Consider the following 25,405-nt stretch of genomic DNA (forward strand, 5'->3'; position numbering starts at 1 on the left):
CCCCCACTGCATTCCATTAATGTGGTGCTGATTGTTAAGGAGTTTATTATTTAATTCCACATATTTGTGGCCTAGTGGTTATTTAAGAGGTTATTGTTTAATTCAACATATTTGTGAATTTCCAGTTTTCCTTCTGGTTTTGATTAGCAATTTCATTCCATTTTGGTTAGAAAGCTTGTTTTCATTGTTTTTGAATTTATTCAGACTTGTTATGTGGCTAACATATGGTGTAGCCTGTAGAACGTTCCATGTGTACTTCATAAGAATGTGTATTCTGTTGGGTGGAGTCTTCTATAAGTTGGTTACGTTTAGTTGACTTATAATGTTGCTCGTAAGCTGTGTTAATTTTTCTTCATTCTTTTTAATTTCCTCTGATGTGTTATTTCAGTTGTCTTATTTTCAAATTTGCACATTCTGTCTTCTGCCTATTCTGATACTCAGATACAGTTCTGAAACTTTTACTGTGTTTTCCATTTTAATTATTGTACTTTTCAGTTCCATTATTTCTATGTGGTTCCTGTTTCATAATTCCTAGATTTTTACTGATTTTCTCAATTTGTTAGTTTATCCTCCTATTTTCTTTTAGCTTTTTGAGTATGATATTTAAGTCAGTTGATATAAATTCTTTGTATACTAAGTGTAATATCTGGGCTTCCTCAATGTTTCCCTCCATTTATTTCTATGAATAGGCCATCCTTTCATGTTTTTTTGTGTGCCTTGAAATTTTTTGTTATACAGTGGGCATTTGAATATTGTAATCTGCAGCTCTGAACATCAGATTGTCCTCTTCCCTAGAGTATGCTGTTTTTGCCAGTATCCACCCATTGTTTAGTGGCTTTTCCAAACTCTCTGTAAAGCCTATGTTTATTGTCTTATGTGATTACTGAAATCGCTGTTATCTTGGTGGTCAGGCAGTGACCTGACGGAGATGTTCTTACATGACAGACACCAATAAGAAAAAAGAAATACTCCAACATTTGCAAATTGGTACAGAGCTGGGATGGTCCTTGAGTCCATAGTGATGGCATCTATAACACTGCTTTAGCCTTCATCTCCAGCTTGTTGCAGACTTAAAGGGCCAGCCAGAGATACAAGTTGTGTCCTTGAAGTTCTTTTTTGAGCAAACATCCAGCTTTGGGCATGTATAGTATATTCTTGATTACCCAGTTCAGTGTACACACCCACACCCATACACATGGTTTTTCTTTCTCTTTCATTTAATTTTAATTTTAATTTAATTTAATTTTGTTTTTAATTTAAATTTTTTTAAGCTAACATACAGTACAGTATTGGTTTCTGGAGTTTTCTTTCTTTAAGAAGTTATTTTATTTTAATTCTGGTATAGTTAACATACAATGTTATATTAGTTTCAGGTGTAAAATGCAGTGATTCAACATGATTTTCTTTTAAAGGAATTGGCTTACATGATTGTGGAGGCCCAAAGGTAAGAAATAGCATAGGGTGGCAGGTTGGAAACTCAGGTGGGGATAGATGATACAGTCTTAAGGCAGAATTTCTTCAATAATATGTATTTCCATAAATTGAATCTCTACGTTCAGTTCTTTTTATCTGATTTTTTCCATTTCATCCCTTTTATTAATTTCCTTTCATTCTAGAAATGTTTTGGATGTTTATCTTATATTTCACAGATTCAATTTTCTGAACAAAAGTTGGATATCGGGGTGCCTGGGTGGCTCAGTGGGTTAAAGCCTCTGCTTTTGGCTCGGGTCATGATCCCAGGGTCCTGGGATCGAGCCCCACATCGGGCTCTCTGCTCAGCAGAGAGTCTGCTTCCTCCTCTCTCTCTCTGCCTGCCTCTCTGCCTACTTGTGATCTGTCAAATAAATAAACAAAAAAATCTTAAAAAAAAAAGTTGGGTATCATTAAAATCAATACTTCTGCTCTTCGAAAACACTGTCAATAGAATGAGAATATGAAACACAGATTGGGAGAAAACACTTGGAAAATACACATCTAACAAAGGGCAGGTATCTAAATATATAGTGATCTCTCAAAATCCAACAAAAGTAAATGAAAAACCTGATTAAAAATGGGGCAAAAGACCTCACCTCACCTCCAATGTATAGATGTCAAATGAGCATATGAAAATATGCTCCATATCTTATAAGTCATCAGGGACATTCAAATTGAAACAGTTATGAGATACTACTACACACCTGTTAGAATGGCCAAACTCCAGAAAACTGATAACATCAAATGCTGGTAAGGCTGTAGAGCAATAGGAATGCTCATTCATTTCTGGTAGGAATGCAAAATAGTAAAACCACTTTGATAGTTTGGCAATTTCATACAAAGCTAAACTCTTACCATATGATGAATGAAATTACCTTGCTTGGTATTTACCCAGAGGTGTAGAAAATTTATATTTGCACAAAAAAGTGCACACAAGTGTTTATATTAGTTTTATTTATAATTACAAGAACATGGAACCATCAAGATACCCTTCAGTGAATGAATGGGTAAAGAAACTGTGGTACATCTGAGTAATGGAATGTTGATCAGGACTAAAATGAGCTATTAAGCCATAAAAAGAAATGGAGGAAAGTTAAATGCATATTGCTAAGTGAAAGAAGTCAGTCTGAAAAGACTACATCTTCTGTGATTTCAGTTCTACTCTGGTAAAGGCAAAACTGTGGAGATAGTAAAAAGATCACTGTTTGCAAGGGTAATTGAAGGAGGGGTGAATAGGCAAAGCATACAGGAATTTTAGGGTAATGAGTTTATTCTTTATGATACTCTAATGTTGGATATACATCATTATAAATTTGTCCAAATCTATTGAATGTGTAATACCAAGAGTGAACACTTATGTAAGCTGTGGACTTGGGTGATTGTATGTCATTATAGGTTCATCAGTTATAGCAAACATTCCATTCTGATGGGGGATGTTGATAAAGGGTATTCTATGCATGAATGGTAAGAGGAGTATGTGGAAAATCTCTGTATCTTCTACTCAATTTTGCTGTGAAGCAAAAACTCTAAAAATAAAAAAATTAATAAATATATTTATATTAATGTTTTTTAATATGAGAAATACTACAGAGAAGGTATACTGAAGTAGGCAAGGTATTTAGATGGAAATGTTTAGTATTTTATTGTTTATCTTCTATATTTATAATACTTAAATATTTTTCTTTTAAGAAATCTATTTTGTTTTATAGTTCCTTTTTTTAAAATAAGATTTTATTTATTTATTTGAGAGAGAGAGAGAGAGAGAATGTGAGAGGGGAGAAGGTCAGAGGGAGAAGCAGACTCCTTACGGAGCTGGGAACCCAATGATGGACTTGATCCCAGGACTCTGGGATCATGACCTGAGCTGAAGGCAGTCGCTTAACCAACTGAGCCACCCAAGTGCCCAGTTCCTTAATTCTTAATTTAACCATTGTATTTTCAATAATGGAAACTTTAAAAAAAAATTTCCCTTCAAATAGTTCTCATCAGCACTCCTCACTGAAATGAATGAACTGTGTAAATACCATACCACTGACTGTGGGAGGAGTTTTCCCTCTGTAAGAAAAGCTTAATAATATCCCTTATGGGTATAGGTCATGGGTACAATAGGTAACAGATTATTCTGATACAAAATTTTTCAGCTTACATTCTTGGTTACTCACCATAAAGCAAGCTAGTTGGAGAACAAGCTAGCAAAGAGGTCAGTTAAGGATGATTTGTGTTCAGTTCTATTTGTATTTGTATTTGTCATGAAAAGTACAACATAACTTTATACTATGCATGTTGATATCTATGTATTGGAAAGACAGAGAAGCTGGGGCCACAAGTTAGACTTCCTGAGCCAACCATTTAGTAATAAAAATTGTATCATTCCTGATTTCTTTCCAATCTTTGCTGTTTGCTTCCAATATATTAGGTTACATTTTAAATTTGGCTCTCAACAATTCTATATGGAACTTTTTTCCCTTAAATAATTAATTAAGCTTATTGTAAAGTTAATTGATAGCTTTATGATTAAAATGTGAAACACAAACCTGTTAAAATGTTAACCCATTTGAGTTCTAGAGGTCTAACGAAGACTCATTCTCTATACAGCTTTCTTGTGGCACTTCCTGGTGTGTATTAGAGTGCAAAGTAAAAGCTTATTTCATGTTTGTATGTTTTAGTTTTAGTTTAACATACGTTCTTTCTGTTATGGGGCATGCATACTGGTGATGTTATGGAAAACTTTCTCATCAGCCTATCCATGAGGAAAATTAAGATTGTCTTGTTGTGTTCCAGGGAAATAGTCAAGGCTTTTAAAAAGAGAGAAAAATAGAGAACAAAAGGATATGTCAGGCGTGTACACAACTGTGCCATTGGCAGATAACATGACTCCATTATGAATGTGTGACTTTCTGAAAACTCTTGTTTTAAAAGAATTTTTTCTGTTAGTCATTGAATAAGAGTTTTTTTCCATATATAAATTCTTCCAAGCCTTGCTTGGTCAACTCTAAACTGAGCCTTCATAGCATTTGTTTTGTCCACTTCTGTTGAAGGTATTCTGCAGAAAGAATCTCAGTTGTGACGTTGTATGGAAGCCAGTGAAATGATCAGAATTCAAGTTTCTAGTGTACTGTGCTATAATGAGCTGCTAATTGAAGGTGACAAGCTGTTTTTTTCTTCTCGGTTGGTCTGGCAAAATGTTAGATTTCATTCATTATTAACTCATTGCTTCTCAGCGGAGGACTGGATTAATTAGTTGGGAACATTAGGAAAAAAATTTTTGCCTTGTGTCAGTGTTATAGATAGAAGTTCAGGTTTGGCCAGTTGTATACAGTTGTGTAAGGATCCTCCAGTTTGGCCAGTTGTATACAGTTGTGTAAGGATCCTCCCTAATCAAGACACAGCAATGTTTTCAGCATCCCATACATTTTTCATGTTATTTCCCTCTTTCCCTGCCCCTTGGCAACCACTGATTACTTCCTATGATTATAGTTTTACCTTTCTGCCTTTTCATGGAAAGGGACTCATGCAGTGCGTAGACTCTGTTTCTGGCTTTTTTCTACTTCATAATGGTTTTGAGATTCATTTATGTTGTTGCATGGATAACTCGTTCTTTAAAATTGCTGAATAATATTCCATTGCTTCAGTATATCACAATATGTTTATCCATTCACCTATTAATCTACATTAATGTTTTGTTATTATGAATAACAAATTACCTAGATGTGACATATGGTAAGGGTATGTTTAATGTATAAAAGCTGCTAAACTATTTTTCAGAGTCACTGTGCCATTTTGCATTCCCAACAGCAATATATGACATCTTAATTACTTTGCATTCTTGTATTACCAGCCTTTTAAATTTTAGCCATTCTAGTGAGTGTAGTGGTATCCCTTAATGGTTTAGTGGTTTTAATGTGCATTTCACTGTTCAGCACCTTTTCAAGCACTTAGTTGATGTCTCTTTATCTTCTTTGGTAAAGTGTCTTTTAAAATATTATGGCCTTTAAAATGTGTTGTATGTATCATTGTTATTGAATGATAAGAGTTCTTTTTATGTTCTGGATACAAACCCTTTGTCAGATACATCTTTTGAAAATATTTCCTCACAATATGGGACTTGCTTGTTCATTTTTAAATATAAAAGTTGATAATTTTGATCATTTTGGGTTATCAGTATGTCTGTAACTCATGCTTTTTCTTGTTTAAGAAATAGATTTTATCTAAATTTTGTTCTAGAAGCTATTTGGTTCTTATGTTTGGTCCTTATATTAGACTGTGATCCATTTTTGAGTTAATTTTTGTATGTAAGTTAGGGGAAAATTTAATTCCTTCCATGCAAATATCTAATTTTTAAAGGCGACATTTGTTCAAAAACTGTTTTTTTCATCGCTTAATTATATGGTTTTTTTGGTGAAAATCATTTCGCCATATGTGTGAGTTTATTTATGGCTCTCTATTCTGTTCCCTTGACCTGTATTTCTTTGCTCAGACCAGTATTATAATACCTATTTTTCCCTTAAATTGAGATATAATTGCTCTGTGACATTGTATTAGCTTCAGGTATATGATATAATGATTTGGTATTTGTATATATTGCAAAATGGTGACCACAGTAAGTCTAGTTAACATTTGTCACCACACAGTAACCATTTTTTTTCTTTTGGTGAGAGCTTTTAAGATCTACTCTCTTAACAACTTTTAAATATATAATAAAGAATTGTTAACTCTAGTTACCATGCTGTATATTACATCTGCAGGACTTGTTAATATTATAATTGGATGTTTGTTCCTTTTGACTATCTTCTCCCATTTTGCATACCCTTACCTCTGGCAACTCCTAGTCTGTTCTCTATATTGATGAGTTCAGGTTTTTTGTTTTTTAGAATTCCACATATTAGTGAATTCATACAGTATTTGTTTTTGTCTGACTTGTTTCATTCAGCATAATGACCTGAAGGTCTATGCATGTTACAAATGGCAAGATTTCCTTTTTCTTTTTTTAAATAAAATACCTGACTAATACTCCATTGCGTATCTATATCTGCATCTAACACATTTTCTCCATCCATTTATCCATTGATGGACACAGGTTGCTTCCATGTCCTGACTGTTGTAAATAGTGCTGCTATGAACATGGCAGTGCATAGTATATCCTTTTGAGTGAGTCTTTTTTTTTTTTTTTTTCCATCAAATACCCAGTGTTGGAATTGTTGGGTCATATGATAGTTATGATAGTTCTATTTTTCCTTTTCTTTTTTAAGTTTTTATTTAGTAGGATATCTAAACATTTTTATTTAAATTATTGATAGAATTTACAAATGAAGCCATTTTTGAGGATTTCACTGTAAGAACTTTTAAATTATAAGGTCAGTTTCTTTTATAGATATTGGGATATTTAAATTATTTGTTTCTTTATAGATTGGTTTAGATTGGTTACAGAAGACGAGGCTTTAGTTCCATAGATTCTTTTTCTTTTACTTACTCCAGTTTCATTTCATTTCATATTGTACTACTAGTTCCCTCATTGAACTTTTATTGGATTTAACTTGCTATTCTTTTCCTACTTTGTTAAGATGGAAACATCAATCTGTTCATCTGTTCTAGTGTCAGGAACTCAGTGTCTTAATTACTGTACCATTCCAGTTAAGTCTGATCACGTGGAATGCATATTTTTTAAAATTATTTTTTAAAAAATATGTATTTATTTATTTATTTGGCACAGAGAGAGAGATCACAAGTAGGCAGAGAGCAGGCAGAGACAGAGGGGGAAGTAGGCTCCACGCCAAGCACAGACCCGATGCGGGGCTCGATCCCAGGACCCTGAGATCATGACCTGAGCTGAAGGCAGAGGCTTAATCCACTGAACCACCCAAGTGCCCCTGGATACTTATATACATTTTATTTTTTAAGATTTTATTTATTTATTTGACAGATAGATCACAAGTAGGTGGAGAGGCAGGCAGAGAGAGAGAGGGGGAAGCAAGCTCCCCACTGAGCAGAGAGCCCAATGCAGGGCTTGTTCCCAGGACCCTGGGATCATGACCTGAGCCAGAGGCAGAGGCTTTAACCCCGTGAGCCACCCAGGTGCCCCAATATACATTTTAGAATGAGGTCTCATTCTGGTCAATTTTTTATTAGGGTAGAACTATATCAATTTAGAAAGTCTGTCAGCCTGTGTTATGTGTACTTCAGTTTATTTTGCTTTGTTTTGTTTCTTTTTGTGTAAATATGTCAAAATCTAAGATTTATTCCAAGGTATTCAGTATATTCATATATTCAACATATATATTTTTAAATTTCATTTTTTAATGGTTTGTGCTTAATTTATAAAAATACAAGCGCTGTTTTATTAGTGACTTGGGTAAATTGATATATGAGTTAACAATCCATATTAATGACGTATATATTAATGGTTCATCTTTATTGTGAGGTTGTCTTTTTTTTTTTTTTTTAAAGATTTTATTTATTTCAGAGAGAAAGAGAGAGAAGTGCAGTGGGGGTGTGGGGCAGAGTTTAGAAGCAGACTCCCTGCTGAGTAGTGAGCTGGATTCAGGGCTCAATCCCAGGACCCTGGGATCATGACCTGAGCCGAAGGCAAACGCTTAATATACTGAGCCACCCAGGCACCCCTTTTGTGGGGTTGTCTTTATGTATATTTTGACGTACAGATTTGTATTACTGGGTTTTATACTTACACAGTCAAGTTCTTGGCAAGTAATGACAGCTTTATTTCTTCTGAATAGTAATTTATTTTCTTGCCTTATGCACAGGACTTTATGTACTATGTTGAGTAGATGTGGTTTCATAATGAATATTCTTTTCTAGTTTCTGATTTTAGGGTGAAGATTTTCAGTGTTTTACCATTATATATGGTTGATAGTTTTTATTAGTTTTAAGGTTGCTATAATTTATCAGATTAATGAAATACTTCTTATCATTAACAAGTTTTTAAGTTTATCAAATACATATCTACATTTATTAAGATAATCTTATGATTTTTTTCTTTTCTATAGTAATAATTTGGTGAGTTTCATTTTCTTTTTCCCAAATTTTATATTTCTGAAATGAGTTAATTGGGATATATTACGATTTTTTTAGTAGTTCAAATCAATTTCCTTATGTTAATTAGGGGTTTAATAATCATGTTAATAAGAAAATGTAGAGTTTTTAAATTGATCATCCATGTATTTTATTTCAGATTTATCCATACATGTTCTTTTTTTAAAATTATTTTTTAATTGATTTTTTTGGGTTGTTGTTATGTTCAGTTGGCCACTGTGTTAGTACATAATGAATCATTGAAAATGTAGAGTTTACTGGCCCTACCACCTTTTTAAAAAAATAATGGCTTTTTTTTTTTTTTTAAGCACAAGTCCACCTTACTGTTGTGTAGATCTCTATTCACTTCGTACTGGGGAGATGGTCAAGTCTATTCAGTTTAAGACACCTATCTATGATCTCCATTGCAACAAACGGTAAGCATTTCTTTATGTGTTTTTCAAAGTAAGGTACCTCCCGGGCAGGTAGAGCTCTACTAGTATCATTTGCCATCTATGATTTTGAAGTCACAAAATACCTTCTGAATTCTGCCAAATGGAGTAGCGGTTAAGATTTCTGAATTAATGTTATCAAATTTCCGGTCTTGACCCATTAGTGAATTAAGTTTAGTGAGTCATAACTAGCATTTAAAAACTGAAATGGAAAAGAATGAAAAGTATCTGAGCAAATGTACAAAGATTAAGTATTGCTTTGAGGAACTTTTTTACATATATAACATAATGTTAATGAATAGAATGTATGTGGATCTGTGGTTTGTGATATGCAGTATAAATTTCCTGTTAACATTCATCAAAACAAAGCATATTCTGAACAATAAAATGGCTTTTAAATGTTGTTATTTCTTTATATTTCTCAGTAGAGCTAAAACATGGACTAGGCAGATTTTCCTTCTTTCATTTCCAGGAAAATACTCAGATCTGGGTTGAACCTGTCCTAATGACAATGAAGAATTAGTTTATAGCCACTGAACATTAGGGAAGATAGGGGCTTTCAGAATCTCTGTTACTCAGTACTTCCTTTTACATTTGAGAAAACTGCAGCCCTGCAATGGTAAATATCTTGATCGAGGTCACGGATGGAAACTGTAAATCTTACATCTCATAAAAAAACAAATACATGGAATGTGGAAAACACAATAATTTATGCTGTGTCAATATAAAATAAATTTTGTAATAAAAGACTCTCAGGTTAGATTTTAAAGAGATTCGAAGAATGACTCAGAAAGGTTGGCTGTAAAAAGAAGGTAAAGACATACCTGACAAATATAAACTAAAAGAACATGTGGGTTTGATACTAATGATAAAAGTATTTGAATTCAAGCAGAAAAATGAAATAGGACAAAGAAAAGCTGTTCAGTGATAGGGTGCCATTTATAGTAGAGATCTAATTATTATGCATATTTATACTTCAAACTCAAAATTATAGGAAACAGAAATATTATTGCTGGGATAATGTAATTATCCAATGACACATCAAATTATTCAAAATCAGCATTATTGAGTGGGTGGATCTACTGGGTAATATATTTAACCTGGGGAAAATATAATGAAAGCTCTTCTTCAAGTGTCCTTTGTGTTCTCACAAAATAGATTATGTACATATTTAGTCAAACAGAAACTTAAACACACTTGGGAAAGGGAGATTAAGTACAAATAAGATTTTTAGGTCACAATTTACTTGTACATTTGCGTACAAATGTGTACAAATACACAAATATACTAGAAAACAAAAACGCAGTGCAGTTGAATTTTTAAAAAAGTATTTCTTGCATTATTTTTTTGAACTGTTACAGTAAATCTGTACTTATTCCAAATACTTTGTTTCTGGATGATGCAGTTAGGTCAACTTTTCTTAAAACAGATATTTTTGTGTTTATTACTTTTAATTTTAACTGTGAAATAATGATCACATTTAATATTTCAACATACATAAATTACCATAAAAATTGATGCAGTTAATCTTTTCATAGTCATCTGTGTGCTCATCATAGGTGATTAATGATGGTGAAACTTCTGAGTAGGAGTAAAAGCAGATAAAAGTGATTTATGAATATGAGATGTCATTAATGAAAAGTGATTACAAAATTCTCTGGAAATTTTTTTGATGTAGCAAAGGTTCATATTCGCCTTTTTTAAAAATGAAAAACCATTGAAGATATATGTTCCAACAAAAACACCTGTTGATTTGGACACATTCTGTAATTTTAAAAAATTTAGAAGTTACATGAATTCAAATGTGGTAAAGATTAGAGGTAAAGTTATCATGTGGATGTCAGGATATTGCTTAGATTTTGCTCTATAAAATGTCAAATCTGATTCTCTGGTTAATTCTGCATTTGGTTTTGCAAATCAGTGATATGGCACAGTCTTTTAGATTTAGGAATATTCATAATAAATTAATCCGTCCTTATGGAAATGATTTTGTATGTTACTCTACTATGGGGAGGGGCTGCTTGATTATAAGAAAACCTTTTTATCTCTGTTTGTCTCTCTGCATTTTCTTTCTTTTGAGTTTGTCACCTTTTTATTATGGATTCTCTAAGCCTTTTAACCTGGGTCTGATGATTGGTTGGTTTCTTATGTTAAGTGCCATGACAGAATCATTTATTATGTGTTGTCAGCTGTGTTAAGGATTTTGTTCTGCATTAGCAAATGAACAAGATTAATAAAGCATCCATGTTAAAGACAACATTTTCTTTTTTTCCCACTCATCATTAACATCTGTTACTCAGATTTACTTCCCCCAAATTTGGAAAAATACCCTGAGCATGTTAAATATTTAACAATTATAATCTTTTATTTGATTATTAAAATAACTTTGCAGTTTGGAACTTTATATTAATGTTATGCAAAGAAAAGTACTCAAAAACATAATTTATAAAGTAACCTCATCCGGGATGTATTTTAGGAATTTTGGTTATAAAATACTTTCTAACTCTTATTTTTCTAAATTATTTTTTTACAAATCTTGGGTTCTGGGAGAGATATAGTTCATAGAGATTCTGATTAGATTTTAATATATTGAGTCAATCAGAAATGACTCATTTATACTGAATAACAGTTGTCTGAGCTTGGGTTTCTTTCTTTCTTTTGCTCTTGCATTGGGAAATTCAGCAATCATTTTAAGTGACAGGTTACATAAATCCATTTTATGTTTAATTCCATGACTTTGAGCCCACACTGGAAAAACACTTTTAGTAAATAGCCAGCAGTTTATTGATTTCATACATTCCTAATGAAGACAGATTTATAATGAATGAAAATAAAGTTTTATTTAGAGGAAAATAATGTTTTGAGCTGTAGTTTCTTCTGTGACTTTTCTTCTTCTAATCATGTCTTTCTTGATTACAGTAAGGATTTTGTGGTTCTGTTTTTACATTTTAAGAGGCTGATGTTTCTTGACTAAATTGCATTAGTGGATACTTCTTTAAATCTAATGATTTAACTTATTTATGATTTAATTTACCGAATTTCGCATTCTCATTTTTTGTTGTTTTTTTCCTCCCCCTCTAATTTTAGGATCCTCGTTGTAGTCTTACAGGAGAAAATTGCTGCCTTTGATAGCTGTACTTTCACAAAAAAATTTTTTGTCACAAGTATGTATCAACTTGGTTTATTTCTTATAATATGCTTTTGAGTTTATGCTATTTGATAGACTCAGCAAACTTATTGTAAATGTTACATTAGTATTTTGTGATTAGTTTTAGTTGTTTTGATATTCCTGTGTTTTTGTGGATCTCTTACTACTCTCATTTTATGGTATGTATTTACAACCCACAACACATTTTTTTCCTCTTAGTGAGCAAGGCTTGTACTATGTTGCCTCAGTTTCTCCTTACATACTCTCCTTGAGTAATTTTGATTAATTTAGGTTCATGTAGCCATGCCATACTTTTGGAGCTGTTGTTAAATTATTTCATTAACATAATATTCTTGAAGAGATAACTGGATTATCATATATGAGGGATCTGAAACTTAGAGAAATGTGCCCGTCTCTTTCTTTTCTCCCTCCTTTTTTCTTCGTCTCCCACGACTTCCAGTACTGTTTGAAAGTGCAGGAATCTGGAGCCGCATACATACTCACTGACTGGCTGATTGATGTTTTTTCTGAAAGGAATTGGTTCATGCAGTGGTAGGGAGGGGCTGGGAAGTCCCAGGTCTCTGGGGCAGGCCAAGAGGTGAAGGAGATTCCAGCAGGAACAGAGTTCAAATAAAGTCTGGAGTTAGAATTTTCTTTTTTTTGCTTGCTTCTGGAGCACATATACTAGAATTTTTTTTTTCACTACACACTAGTAAAACAGTAGTTTTCATTCTTGTATTTTAACTTCTTGAACTCTCCATCAAAGCTGTAAGCTGTTTTTTTCCAGAGTCTGATTATGCACGTGATGTAGAGATAGTTTTGTTGGAACAGATTTCAGTTTTTTTATAACTAGGTAATCCAACTCATATTGCTGTTGCTCTTGAAATACCACAACTATTTACATACTTATTCATTAGGTGTTTAATTTGGTAGATTAGGAAGAAGAATTATGAGAGTTTGTCTTTCTTAGCTTGCAATAGTCTCTGACAGATCTACAAAGATAGTAATGGAGATTATGTTCATTGAGATAATTTTTGTTTTCTCACAAACTCTAATGTATACCATTCATATATTTAGCCCCTGGGACATTGAAGTAGCCCAGTGTAGGATCTCATTAAATATTTCTTGAACGAGTGAGTGAGTACATTAATTCAGCTATCATTGATTTTATGGTAATCAGAAATTTATTTGTGGTTAATAATTATTAAATGTAGATCATTAGGGGCGCCTGGGTGGCTCAGTGGGTTAAAGCCTCTGCTTTCGGCTCAGGTCATGATCCCAGGGTCCTGGGATCAAGCCCCGCATCGGGCTCTCTGCTCAGCGGGGAGCCTGCTTCCTCCTCTCTCTCTGCCTGCCTCTCTGCCTACTTGTGATCTGTCAAATAAATAAATAAAAAATTAAAAAAAAAATGTAGATCATTAGCCAGGATCTTATGTTTTCACATCTATATGTAAAAAAATTAAAAGGTTTTTGAGGAGCATATATTTGTTAATAACATCTTCATTCACAAATGTATTTTAGATATAATATGGGCAGCTTTGGATATTACATGGCCTGTTTTAGTATATTCTTTTTATACAGTTCTTATGCATTAATATATTACACTGTATTTGTGTTACTCGTTATTATAATTAAAATAATTAGAGAAATAGAATGTATATGAGTAACCATGTATAAATCTATCTATTACCTCCATATTTGTGAGCTACAGAGCAGTGAATCAGGACAGAGTATGAATATTTCAGCCAGATTCAGATACCAGGTTTTCCTGAGCATTTAGCTTACATTTTATCAGTGGTCTTCTGTACTTCATCATTAATCAACAATGTGTGTGTCTTGGCTTCTGCAAAGTCCAATATCTCATATTAATTTTACACTTAGAGTCTGTATTCCTTAGTAGCCGCTTTTTCCTTCTAAAATAAGGTCAGGAACCTAGACCTACTTTCTTTTTTATTTTTAAAATGTAATGATAGCTTTTGCTCCCTCAGCTGAGTGTAAAATTGGAGGAAAACATCCCAAATCATTACTTGTTAAGATAGTTTATTTAAGCGGCAGTGTATGCTTTGAAATTTAAACCTTATTTAAACATTAGGCTGAAAGTAATATCGTATTTATCAGTGGATTTGTTTCTTTCTTTGTAATAAGTGTTGGGTATAAAATCAGTTATTATAGTAACTAAAGAGAAGTTAATATAATAGAAATCTTTATAGAGCATATTTATGATGTTGGGTTTTTTTAGTAAATAAGTAAAAAATACAGATTTTCAGTAATTAAATACCCAGGATAAAATTTTAAAAGAAAACATGAGCTTTATTATAAAGGAACAATTTAAAATCTTTAGATTTAAATAAAAATGAAAATTCACATATAATTAATACAGTGTTATATTTGTCTCAGATACACAATGTAATAATACAACATTCCTATATATCACAATAAGTGCATTCTTAATCTCCTTCACCTATTTTACCCACCCATCTCCCCCTCCCAGTTCATTCTCTGTATGTAAGTCTTTTTTTGGACTCTTTTCTTTGGTCATTTGTTTTGTTTCTTAAAGTTCACATATGAGTGAAATCATATGATACTTGTTCTTCTCTGACTTGTTTCACTTAGCATAAAATCACTAGATTTATATATTGAATTTATAATTAGATTTGAAGGACACTGGCTTTTTAATATTTTTGATACACTAGAATGAGAATAGGCCTTTCAGAGTACTCTGTTTAATTGAGAAAATGGGCAAAATTATATGTGATAATAGTAACTTTTAAGCTTAGATGGTCTAATAAAATTTTCTATAAAATGATGTAGATCTACCTTATATCCTTAATTGTATACCTCTTACAAATAGGTGAAATATGTTTCTACTAACAGGAGTGTCTGTTATTTAACAGGTAATGGGAAATGTATTTGTTTCATTTTTTCCTTAAAGTTTATATTTAAAGCCAGTTAGTTAACGCAGTGTAGTGTTAGTTTCAGATGTAGTATCTAATGATTCGTCACTTATATACAACACCCAGTGCTCATCACAAGTGCCCTTCTTTTTTTTTTTTTAATTTAATTTAATTTATTTATTTGAGAGAGAGAGAGAGAGCATGAGAGGGGAGAAGATCAGAGGGAGGAGCAGACTCCCCATGGAGCTGGGAGCCCGATGTGGGACTCGAGGATCATGACCTGAGCCGAAGGCAGTCACTTAACCTACTGAGCCACCCAGGCGCCCACAAGTGCCCTTCTTAATACCCATTACCCATTTAACCCATCCCCTGATCACCTTCCTTCGAGTAACCATCCATTTGTTTTCTGGAGTTAAGAGTCTTTTTTCTGGTTTGCCCCCCACTGTATTCATCTGTTTTGTCTTTTAAATTCCATATGTGAGTGTTTGTCTTTCTCTTCATATGGTGTTTGTCTTTCTCTGGCTGATTTATTTCACTTAGCATAATACTCTCTAGCTCCATCCATGCCATGCAAATGGCAAGATTTCATTCTTTTTGATGGCTGAGTAATATTCGTGTGTGTGTGTGTGTGTGTGTGGTGTGTGTGTGTGTTTCCAAACACACACACACACACACACACACACACACACACACATCCTCTTTATCCATTCACCAGTCAATGGACATTTGGGTTCTTTTCATAATTTGGCTATTGTTGATAATACTGCTATAAACATTGGGGTGAATGTATCCCTTTGAATAAGGACCTACATGTAACAATTTATAAAAACCTATGATACTGTAGGCTATAAATGCAATTTGTCTTCTAAAATCTTTGTTTTTTGTACATTGACAATATTTGCCAATTTTGTGGAGGAGTATTTTGCAATTTGAGATTTTGCTATAGAAAGATTTGTTTGTAGAATGTTTTAACTTGGGCCTACTTACAGATTTTCTGTCTGACCTAAAAAAACTCAGATACATAAAACTCTTGAATCAATTGGCAGAATTGGTATAGAAAGTGCCACATTGTCAAAATTAAGGAAATTTCATATACTCTTGGGATTTTACCGTAATTTCTCAATTAAATCCTTTATAGTGGAAATAAGAATGAAAATGTTTTTAAGCAAAAGAAGAGTGACTAGAAAATGTATTCTTAGTTTTCACTCTTACTTGAAATTATGTGGTTCTTTTTTTTTTGCTTTATTTTTTATTTATTTATTTTTAAAATAATTTAAAATTTTTTTTACAAACATATAATGTATTCTTAGCCCCAGGGGTACAGGTCTGTGAATTGCTAGGTTTACACACTTCACAGGAAATTATGCATTTCTTACAGAAAGATGAATTTTTAGTTACTTTAAAATAGTTAAATGTGTTTTTGATTTTTAATGATTTTTCTTTTTTTGATAAACATTTAGTGATATGGTGAAAATATTGTGTTTTATTAAACCATTAATGCCATAGAAATACTATTTCATCTCCTGTGTATGTTGTTCAAGAATTTTTTTAAATTTTTATTTTGGGAAGTAAATAATGTTATTTAAAGAACATAGTAGTATAATGAACCACCGTGTACTTAACTAGTTTCAACAATTATCAATTCATGAACAATCTTTTTCATTTGTACCTCTCCAGAGGTCATTTCCAAGTGATCATATATAATTTATTATCTAAACTGAGGTCTTCCGATTTTGAACAACTGCCATACTAATTTAATTCTGAACAAGTCTGGTCAACATGTGTACTGGAAATGTCCTGGGCCAATAGGGACATGAATCCTGTATATTTTTTACCATCCGATCTCCCAAGGTTTTTCACACACAAGGATCTTCTTTATCAGTATCCAATATCCTTGTTAACTATTTCTACAATTCCTTTTTCATGCTGCTTATGCTGCATTTACTTTGAACCCCATTCATTTTCATTTCTTTGCAGGTGCACTGTTGCTTTATTTTCCTGTCTGAATTGGCCTTTATACCAGCACCCTCCTTTCCCAGAATGTCTTAATCCTGCATATCTTTCTTGGCTGAGTGTCTGTATTAGTTCTTATGTGAACTATTTCCTGACACCTTTGGCTTAAAGTAACCTTGCCTTCTTTTAAGTCCCCAAAGATAGCAGTTCTCAAATTCTGTTGGCAGAACAGTAGACCTTCAACATGCTGTGGGAATCAGGGTGCCCTGGTCACATATACTCAGGAAACGCTGCCTTCTGTTGGAGAATGGCAATGGTGACTAGCATTTTAACCTGCTTAAATTTATTTACTGCATTTACATATTTCTCTGATTTATTTGATTACAGACCTCTTTAATTACTCAACACCTTTTGGGAATGCTTTTATAACATGTAATCGTTGTCTCTGTTAAGACGCTTAACTTTCCATGTTACTGTATGCATTTTGTGTTTACTTGTTCTGTCTCTGCCACTAGGCAGTAATCTCCTTGAGAGCAAAGTTATCTAGCTTGATTTACATGAAGGAAGTAAGGGCCACATGGAAAGTATAATATATCCATATGTTCTAACTAACTTAAAAAATATTACTGATGTTTATTTTTGCTTCTTGTAAGAATAAAACTCAGTTTGCTAAAGATGGAAAACATTTATTACAAAGATTTTCTGGTTTCAAAGCATCAGTGGTCCTTTTCCAAGATGTTTAGTTAACCAAAATGGTTTAGAATGTACTGCAACTCTTTTAAAAGTCATCAGATGAGGAAGAGAATTATTAATATAGGATCAGTACTGATTTCCAGGAAAAGCGATACGTCGGACTGAGCTGGAAATTAATGGTGTTTCATGGATATTTAAAGAAGTGAATATATGTTTGAATATATGAGTGAAGTTTCTCCTATATATTGTGTTGGAGTAAATCCAGAAAATCTGATATTTGAAAGTTACATGTTTGTAGTCATCATCTCTTGAGTATCTCTCCAGTACTTGGAGTGTTTCTCCTTTTGGGTATAGGAGCTTCTGTTTTATGAGTCTTTAGCAAGTACAAATTATTAGTGAAGTTTGATAAAAATGAATGGGAGAGTGAATCATTATTACTTTTTCTTAATGCCTTTGTACTTTCTTTTTAAGTTGATATCCTTTGGGACATCTTATTTATTTGAGAGAGAGAGAGAGAGAGAGAGAGCACGTGAGCACATGAGTAGGGGGAAGGGCAGAGGGAGAAGCAGACTCCCAGCTGATCAGGGAGCCTAATGTGGGGCTCAACGTGGGGCTTGATCCCAGGACCTGGGATCATGACCTGAGCCAAAGGCAGATGCTTACTTAACTGACTGGGCCACCCACGTGCCACCTTTGGAACATCTTTGTCATGTGGTCCTAAATGCTTCCCTTTGCATTGCTGGACCTACTGAATAGTTGAAATAAGTATTATTAGAATATTAGGCTCTCATGGGGTGCCTGGGTGGCTCAGTGGATTAAGCCTCTGCCTTCGGCTCAGGTCATGATCCCAGGGTTCTGGCATCAAGCCCCGCATCGGGGCTCTCTGCTCAGCAGGGAGCCTGCTTCCCCCTCTCTCTCTGCCTGCCTCTCTGCATATGTGATCTCTGTCTGTCAAATAAATAAATAAAATCTTAAAAAAATACATTAGGCTCTCTTGTATTCTGTGAATTGTTCATGATAAGAGATCTGGAATGATGCTTTACGAGTGTCACTCAAGTGCTTTATGAGTGACCTATAATTTTATTAGTAAGTCCTGGTCAAGTGGCTTGAGGCCCACAGAAGTGAATTTTTAGTAATTCCTGATCCATTAGGATTATCACCTCTTCTTTCATTGTAGTATTTGTAAAATGGCTGTCATGATTTGGGGATGCCATAGCATCTATTTAGTGTGTATTTCATTAAATCTGAAATGTATATTACTTAAAATGTTGAAAAATGGGGTAGTATAAAAGTACATTTCTAGGGATAAAAGATGGAAATAAGTGTAATAAACTGTGTATTAGAACCCAGCGATGTCTTTTGAGGATGTTTAGTATGGTCGTCAGAAGACAGGGTAGTATGTAGCCTTGGGAGAAGAGGGCTGGAAAGGTATATGAGAGAGGGCTTTTGGGATTCTGTAATGTCCTGGGGTTTTTTGTTTTGTTTTGTTTTGGGTACTGCTTATGTATATATATATGTTCATTTTGTTGATTCAGGTGCTTCTGGATGTATATTTGAGTATATAGTTTACAGAGTTGAAAAAGCATCAATAGCAATGACAACAACACATTTGTGATTTGTCTCCTCATGCTCTGAGTACTGTCTGTTGTAGCATTCCACAACAGCTTTTCCCAACCTGTCCCTTTCATCTGTGAATACCCCAATCCATAGTACTTCTGTTAAGAAGTATCTCATTGTTAGTTACATATTATTTTACTTGACTGGAAAACCCTAGAGATTGGATTTATGTGAGTGATGTAGACTTGGTAAGGTTGATGATATTTGGCAAAAATTTATATGAAGGAGTTTAGCTTCTTGTTTCTGAGTTACAGCTTCACCTAAAGTGATTTACATCAACACATTGAACAAAATTTCACATAACCTGATATTTAAGATCAAAGAACAAATGAGCCATTTCCTAACTTGAAAGAAGCTTCTTTTTCTTTAATTGTAGCATCAACCCCCACCCACCTTTTCTTTACACAGACTGAAACTTTTAGCGGGTGGAACGACTCATGTTTCTATGAATTTGGGCTGGCCCATGTGTATAAGCCAGTTTTCCTGGGACGCTTAAAAGTTGGTGCAGAGGCAGTAGGCATACTGAGAGTAGCATTTGTTGTATGTAGCCTCTTTGCCTGTGCCGCGTAGTTTTTTTTCCAGTGATTAGTTTCTAATTCTTGAAGAATTAGGGCGAGAGCGCACGTAGAATGACAAATTCTCCACTTAATGAGGATATTGTTTTGATGGTGCAGGTATTTGATTTCTAAAGTAGCTTGAAAAGCTCTTGTATAATACAATTGTGAGTGCCTCAGTTATGTATGAATACAATGATGGGGCTGTAAAGTAAATAGAGACAGCTGTGTCCATCAGAGAAACCATCATGGGAATTTGTGCCAAAGGGTGGAAGGATCAGGTAAAGAGAGCTGATAGAGAACTGGAAAGGGAACGCAGCCAATATGATGAGAAAGGAGACACCTTTGTATTTGCCTGTATAGAAACGGTGGCCTTGAGCAGCTGTCTAATGTGGAAATTCAAAACCCATGTATGGTGAAGAAAACAAAAGACAAGGACTGATAGATGTCATTAGCAGTCATTTCCAGTGTGCTTAAATTGAAAGTTAGATATGAAGTCTCTGGAGAGACCAAAGGATTGTGCAGTAACTTTTTCCAGTGGCCCCTGTTTTTAACTTTGAGGAGGAAAATTTATTCCTTACCATCCAATGCTATTTCTTACTGTTATTACGTGTATTCTTCATTTACGTTAATGATTAATAACAAGGATAAGAAATTAAAGGATCTCAAACATGAAAAATTATTTTTATTTTTATTTTAAAATGTTTAAAAGCAATTTATAACATTTATTAGGAGAGATTGGCAGGTGAATGTGAGGTCTAAGCCCAGTCCAAGTTGAAGTCAAATCTATTCCTATTCTTTTGGGTTCCCATCTGTATATTGCCATAACGTTTTTCACAGCCTGGGCAGGCACTGGAACATGGTGGACACGTAATGAATGTGTATGCAATGAAATCACTTGTAATTTTCCTGTTCTCTCAACATAATTCCCTACCCATTGAACCTCACACTGGCTGTACTCTTAAATTCATGATATGCTTGGGGTGCCTGTGTGGCTCAGTTAGTTAAGTGTCCAACTCTTGATTTTGGCTTAGTTCATGATCTCAGGGTCATGAGATCAAGCCCCACATTGGATTCTGTGCTCAGTGGGCAGTCTGCTTGAGATTCTCTCTCTCCTTCTCCCTTTGCCCTTCCCCCATGCATACATGTTCTCTCTCTCTCTCTCAAATAAATGAATAATTCTTTAAAAAAATTCATGATATATTTATGTAAATGAAAAATGAAGCAAAAATAAATCAGAATGCTCATGGAATTTTAAGAGGATCATTAATCAGTTGTAAGATAGTCAAATAAATCCCTGAAGTGATATCTAATATTTTATGTGCTTCTATGTCTTTCTGAGGAGAGTGTTCATAGTTTTTTTCCTGGGCTGCATAGAATATGTGGTCTTTTGTGACTGGTATCTTTTACTGCACATAGATAATCATAGTTCATCTATGTTGTAGAATCTGTCAGTTCTTCTTTAAAAAAAATATTTGGGGGATGCCTGGGTGGCTCAGTCAGCTGGGTGTCTGCCTTTGGCTCAGGTCATGATCCTGGGATCGAGTCCTGCATCAGGCTCCTTGCTCAGTGGGGAGCCTGCTTTTCCCTCTGTCTGCTGTTTCCCCTGCTTGTGCTCTCTCCTTCTCACTCTCTGACAAATATAATAAATAAAATCTTAAAAAAAAACTAGAAATGTTAATAAGACTAAAGGACAAAGAAACAAATAATGAGTAAATACAACTACCAGAAATGTGGAGAAAGAAATCATAAGAGAAAATATATCTACAATACTGTTTTATAAAAAGCCTGTATAAGTGGATCTGTGTAGTTCAAACTCATGTTGTTCAAGGGTCAATATATTTTTAATTCTCTTGGGTATAAGTATTTGTATGGACAAATGTTTTCATTTCTCTGGAGTATGCACCTAGGAGTTGAATTGCTGAGTTATATGGTAATTCTGTCCTTAACTATGGGAAGAGCTGCCAGGCAGAGGGACTGCATTTTACATTCCCACCTGCAGTGCATGAAAGTTCCAATTTCTCCTCATTTCCACTATTGATTGTTACTACCTTCATTTAACTATACCCATCTTATTGATGTCTCATGAAATGGTATCTGATTATACCTTTGATCTGCGTTTCCTTGATGGCTAATGATATTGAGCATCTTTTCACGTGTTCATTCACTAACATATATCTTTTTTGTTTGAATTTATGAGTTATTTGTGTTTTCTTTCTTGAGTTGTAATAGTTCTGTTTATATTTTGGATATAAGTTAGTTATCAGACATATGTTTTATAAAACTCCATTCTGTTTTTCCTCTTTCTTAGTGATGTCCTTTGAAGCACAAATGTTTCAGTTTTGATGAAATCCAATTTATCTATTTTCTTTTTTCTTTTTTTTAAGATTTTATTTATTTATTTGACAGAGAGAGCTCACAAGTAGGCAGAGAGGCAGGCAGAGAGAGAGGAAGAGAAGCAGGCTCCCTGCTGAGCAGAGAGCCTGATGCGGGACTCGATCCCAGGACCCTGAGATCATGACCTGAGCCGAAGGCAATGGCTTAACCCACTGAGCCACCCAGGTGCCCTATTTTCTTTTTTAAAAAATTTCATTTATTTGAGAGAGAAAGAGAAGTGGGGAGGGGTAGAGGGAGAAGGAGAAGCAGATTCCCCTCTGAAAAGAAAGCTCCATGCAGGGCTCAGTCCCAGGACCGTGGGATCATGACCTGAGCAAAAGGCTGCCACTTAACCCACTGAGCCACCCAGGAGCCCTTATAAGTTTTTTCTTTTATCACTTGTACTTTTGGTGTCATAGCTAAGAAAGCATTCCTTTTTTTTTTTAAAGATTTTATTTATTTATTTGGCAGAGAGAGATCAAGTAGGGAGAGCAGCAGGCAGAGAGGGAAGGGGAAAGAAAGCAGGCTCCCTGCTGAGCAGAGAGCCCAATGTGGGGCTTGATCCCAGGACCCTGAGATCATGACCTAAGCTGAAGGCAGAGGCTTAACCCACTGAGCCACTCAGGCTCCCCTTAAGAAAGCATTCCTTAATCTCAGAGTATAAAGATTTACCACTGTGTTTTGTTCCAAGAAGTTAATACTCTAACATTTTTGATAGTTTTAATACAAATACAATGTGCACATAAGCTGTCTATTCATTTTTTTGGCTGCATAGCCTGGCATTGGGATTGGTGACTCTGATGGCCAGCTGGGCTTCTCTTTCCATGGTGGCTTTGCGGTTCTTGGAGGAGACGTTGTGAGCAATCTCTGCACAGTAAGATTTGTTCCACGCGACATTGTGGAGTAGGAACTTCAGAAGCCACTGGGCAGTATGTGCTTTGTTTTCCTGTTGCTCCCGTTACCATCGTTGGGCATCAAGATCTGGTCGTTGAGTCTTATGTGCACCCTGTTGTCAGTGCCTCTGGATTTCCACCAGTTGAACTTAATTTTGACATATTGGTCTGACTGGTGTCAGTGAACTGCTTTTCAACAATCTTGGGCTTCTCCACCGGTCTCAGGGAGGCCATGATGTGAAGTAGAGGATGGCTGCCACCATTGCAGGCAGAGCGGAGGAAGAGAGTAGTACTTTTAACTTTTTCATTTAAGTCTTTGGTTTCATTTCGAGTTAATTTATGTGTGCAGTGTGAAGTCAGGCTTATATTCTTCGGGATATGAATATGCAGTTGACCCATCATCATTTGTTGAGAAGACTATTTTTCCCCATTGACTTGTCTCGCTATCCTTGTTGAGAGTCAGATGACCGTAAATGCAGACATCTATTTTTGTAAAAAAGTCTGTAATCTTTTGAGTTGTCTTCACCAGGAAAAATTAGGCATAGTGTTGCAGAGAGTAGTTGAATCCTTTGTTTTTCAAAATAGGTTCAGGTCACTTCCTGACTAGGGACCAACCTTAAGGGAGGATCCCATCTAAAGTTGTATCACTGTCCTGTGCCTTTTGAAATATTTCTGAGAAATCCTTCATTTAGTGTGCTTTTTTTGGATCTTACCTTTATTTAAATTTGGAAATCTCAGTTAAAAAAAAAATCCAGTTCTCTTGCTTTTTTCACAAACATTGTAAACATGTTAGTATTAGTTATAGTATTATAGAGATTTGGGTTTTTACCCCCCTTGTTTTCAAAGTTTAGCTGGAGGGAATGGTTAATTTTTAAAGGAGTCATTCTTGTAAAGTTGGGATAGTGCTGAGTGGCTGATGGTCTGCTGATTCCAGCTGTGAAATGTTTTTTGGAGAGCAGAAAAACAATTTGCTTCCATTCCAATACACTATAATTCTTGAGGTCCACTGAGTTTCTAAAAACAATGACTCAGAAAGTGAGATGAAGAATTATGAACTACGTTTTTCCTTAGTATCTTCTAGTATTTGGAAAGGAGAGATATACTTACTAGGATCTATTGAGATGAGATGAATATCAGAATTGATTGAGAGTTTGATTATATGGACTTTAAAGTTTAGGAGATTAGCTGCCTCTAATGTAATGCTGCAGTTCACAAGTATTTATTTCTGTTTTTCATTTGGTTCTTTAAAAAAATATTTATTTGACAGAGAGATCACAAGCAGTTAGGCAGGCAGAGGGGGAGGGGGAAGCAGGCTCCCTGCTGAGCAGAGACCCCCCCCCCCCCCCCGCCCCATGTCGGTCTTGATCCCAGGACCCTGAGATCGTGACCTGAGCTGAAGGCAGAGGCTTAACCCACTGAGTCACCCAGGTGCCCCCATTTGGTTCTTTTTTCATGACATATTAAAAGGGGGAAATTTTAAAAAACTATTTAAAAGGGGGACGTTTTCTGTAGGCCATATTTATATTAATTTCTTCAGCTCTGAAAATATCTATGGAATGTGTATATGAATTAGGTTGCTCAGTGGGAGTGTAATAATGAAATCTGTGAAATACTGTAGAACATATGTCAAAGTGTATTATCTTTGTACTATTTAGTGTGCTTTGTCCTTTGTATGTATCTATAATATGTGTCCATAATGTGCATTCAGTGGATATAGTAATATCATAGTTACCTATAGGTCAGTTTTCCCAAAATCCAAAACATCCCCAACAGAACCCTTTAAACCCTGAAATAAAAGTTTTTTTAAAAGATGAGTAAAAAATTAGAAAGCTCATACCTTGTATTTCACGTGACATACATATTTATTCTTAGGCCCATTATCTTTTTTAGAAGTTACCTTCTTTAAAAAGGAAAACTCAAAATAGGTAGTGATTGAAGGAGCTCAAATGAAAACTGTGTGTGATGGGTGTTAGGCACAACTGATGAATCATTTAACCTTGTATCAAAATTAATGATGGACTGTATGTTGGCTAATTGAATTTAAACTAAATGCTGTAAGAAAAAAAGAACAGTTGCATTTCTCTACTATGGTATTATCTTAAAAAATAAAATTAAAATGTAGAAAAGCCAAAAAAAGAAAAAGAAAAAGAAAAAAAAGAAAAAACGACTGTGTGAGGGGCCCAATAATGGTGTGTGCTTCTTTAGTGCCCATGAACACCATGACACTAGCATTTTAGGATGACAATCACTGCTGCACACAGGCTTTTTGAATCAGAAAGCATCTAATATATGGGTGTGTGTGTATGTTTTAAAGATTTTATTTATT

The 25,405-nt window shown here is 34.5% G+C and overlaps 1 protein-coding gene and 1 pseudogene across 12 annotated transcripts in view; one reads left to right on the forward strand and one right to left on the reverse strand.

Moving 5' to 3' along the window:
• BCAS3 (BCAS3 microtubule associated cell migration factor) overlaps positions 1-25,405 on the forward strand; it is a 587,541-nt gene that overhangs the window by 128,466 nt on the left and 433,670 nt on the right. For all 12 annotated transcript variants that reach the window (XM_032320065.1, XM_032320063.1, XM_032320069.1 and 9 more), the window contains exons 8-9: positions 8,829-8,936; positions 12,039-12,115. In XM_032320065.1, the coding sequence (XP_032175956.1) occupies positions 8,829-8,936; positions 12,039-12,115 (185 nt within the window). The remainder of the gene's footprint in view (positions 1-8,828; positions 8,937-12,038; positions 12,116-25,405) is intronic.
• LOC116577193 lies at positions 22,910-23,313 on the reverse strand (annotated as a pseudogene).

The sequence above is a fragment of the Mustela erminea genome, chromosome 18 (genome assembly GCF_009829155.1).
Source record: "Mustela erminea isolate mMusErm1 chromosome 18, mMusErm1.Pri, whole genome shotgun sequence".
In the NCBI taxonomy this organism is placed as follows: Eukaryota; Metazoa; Chordata; class Mammalia; order Carnivora; family Mustelidae; genus Mustela; species Mustela erminea.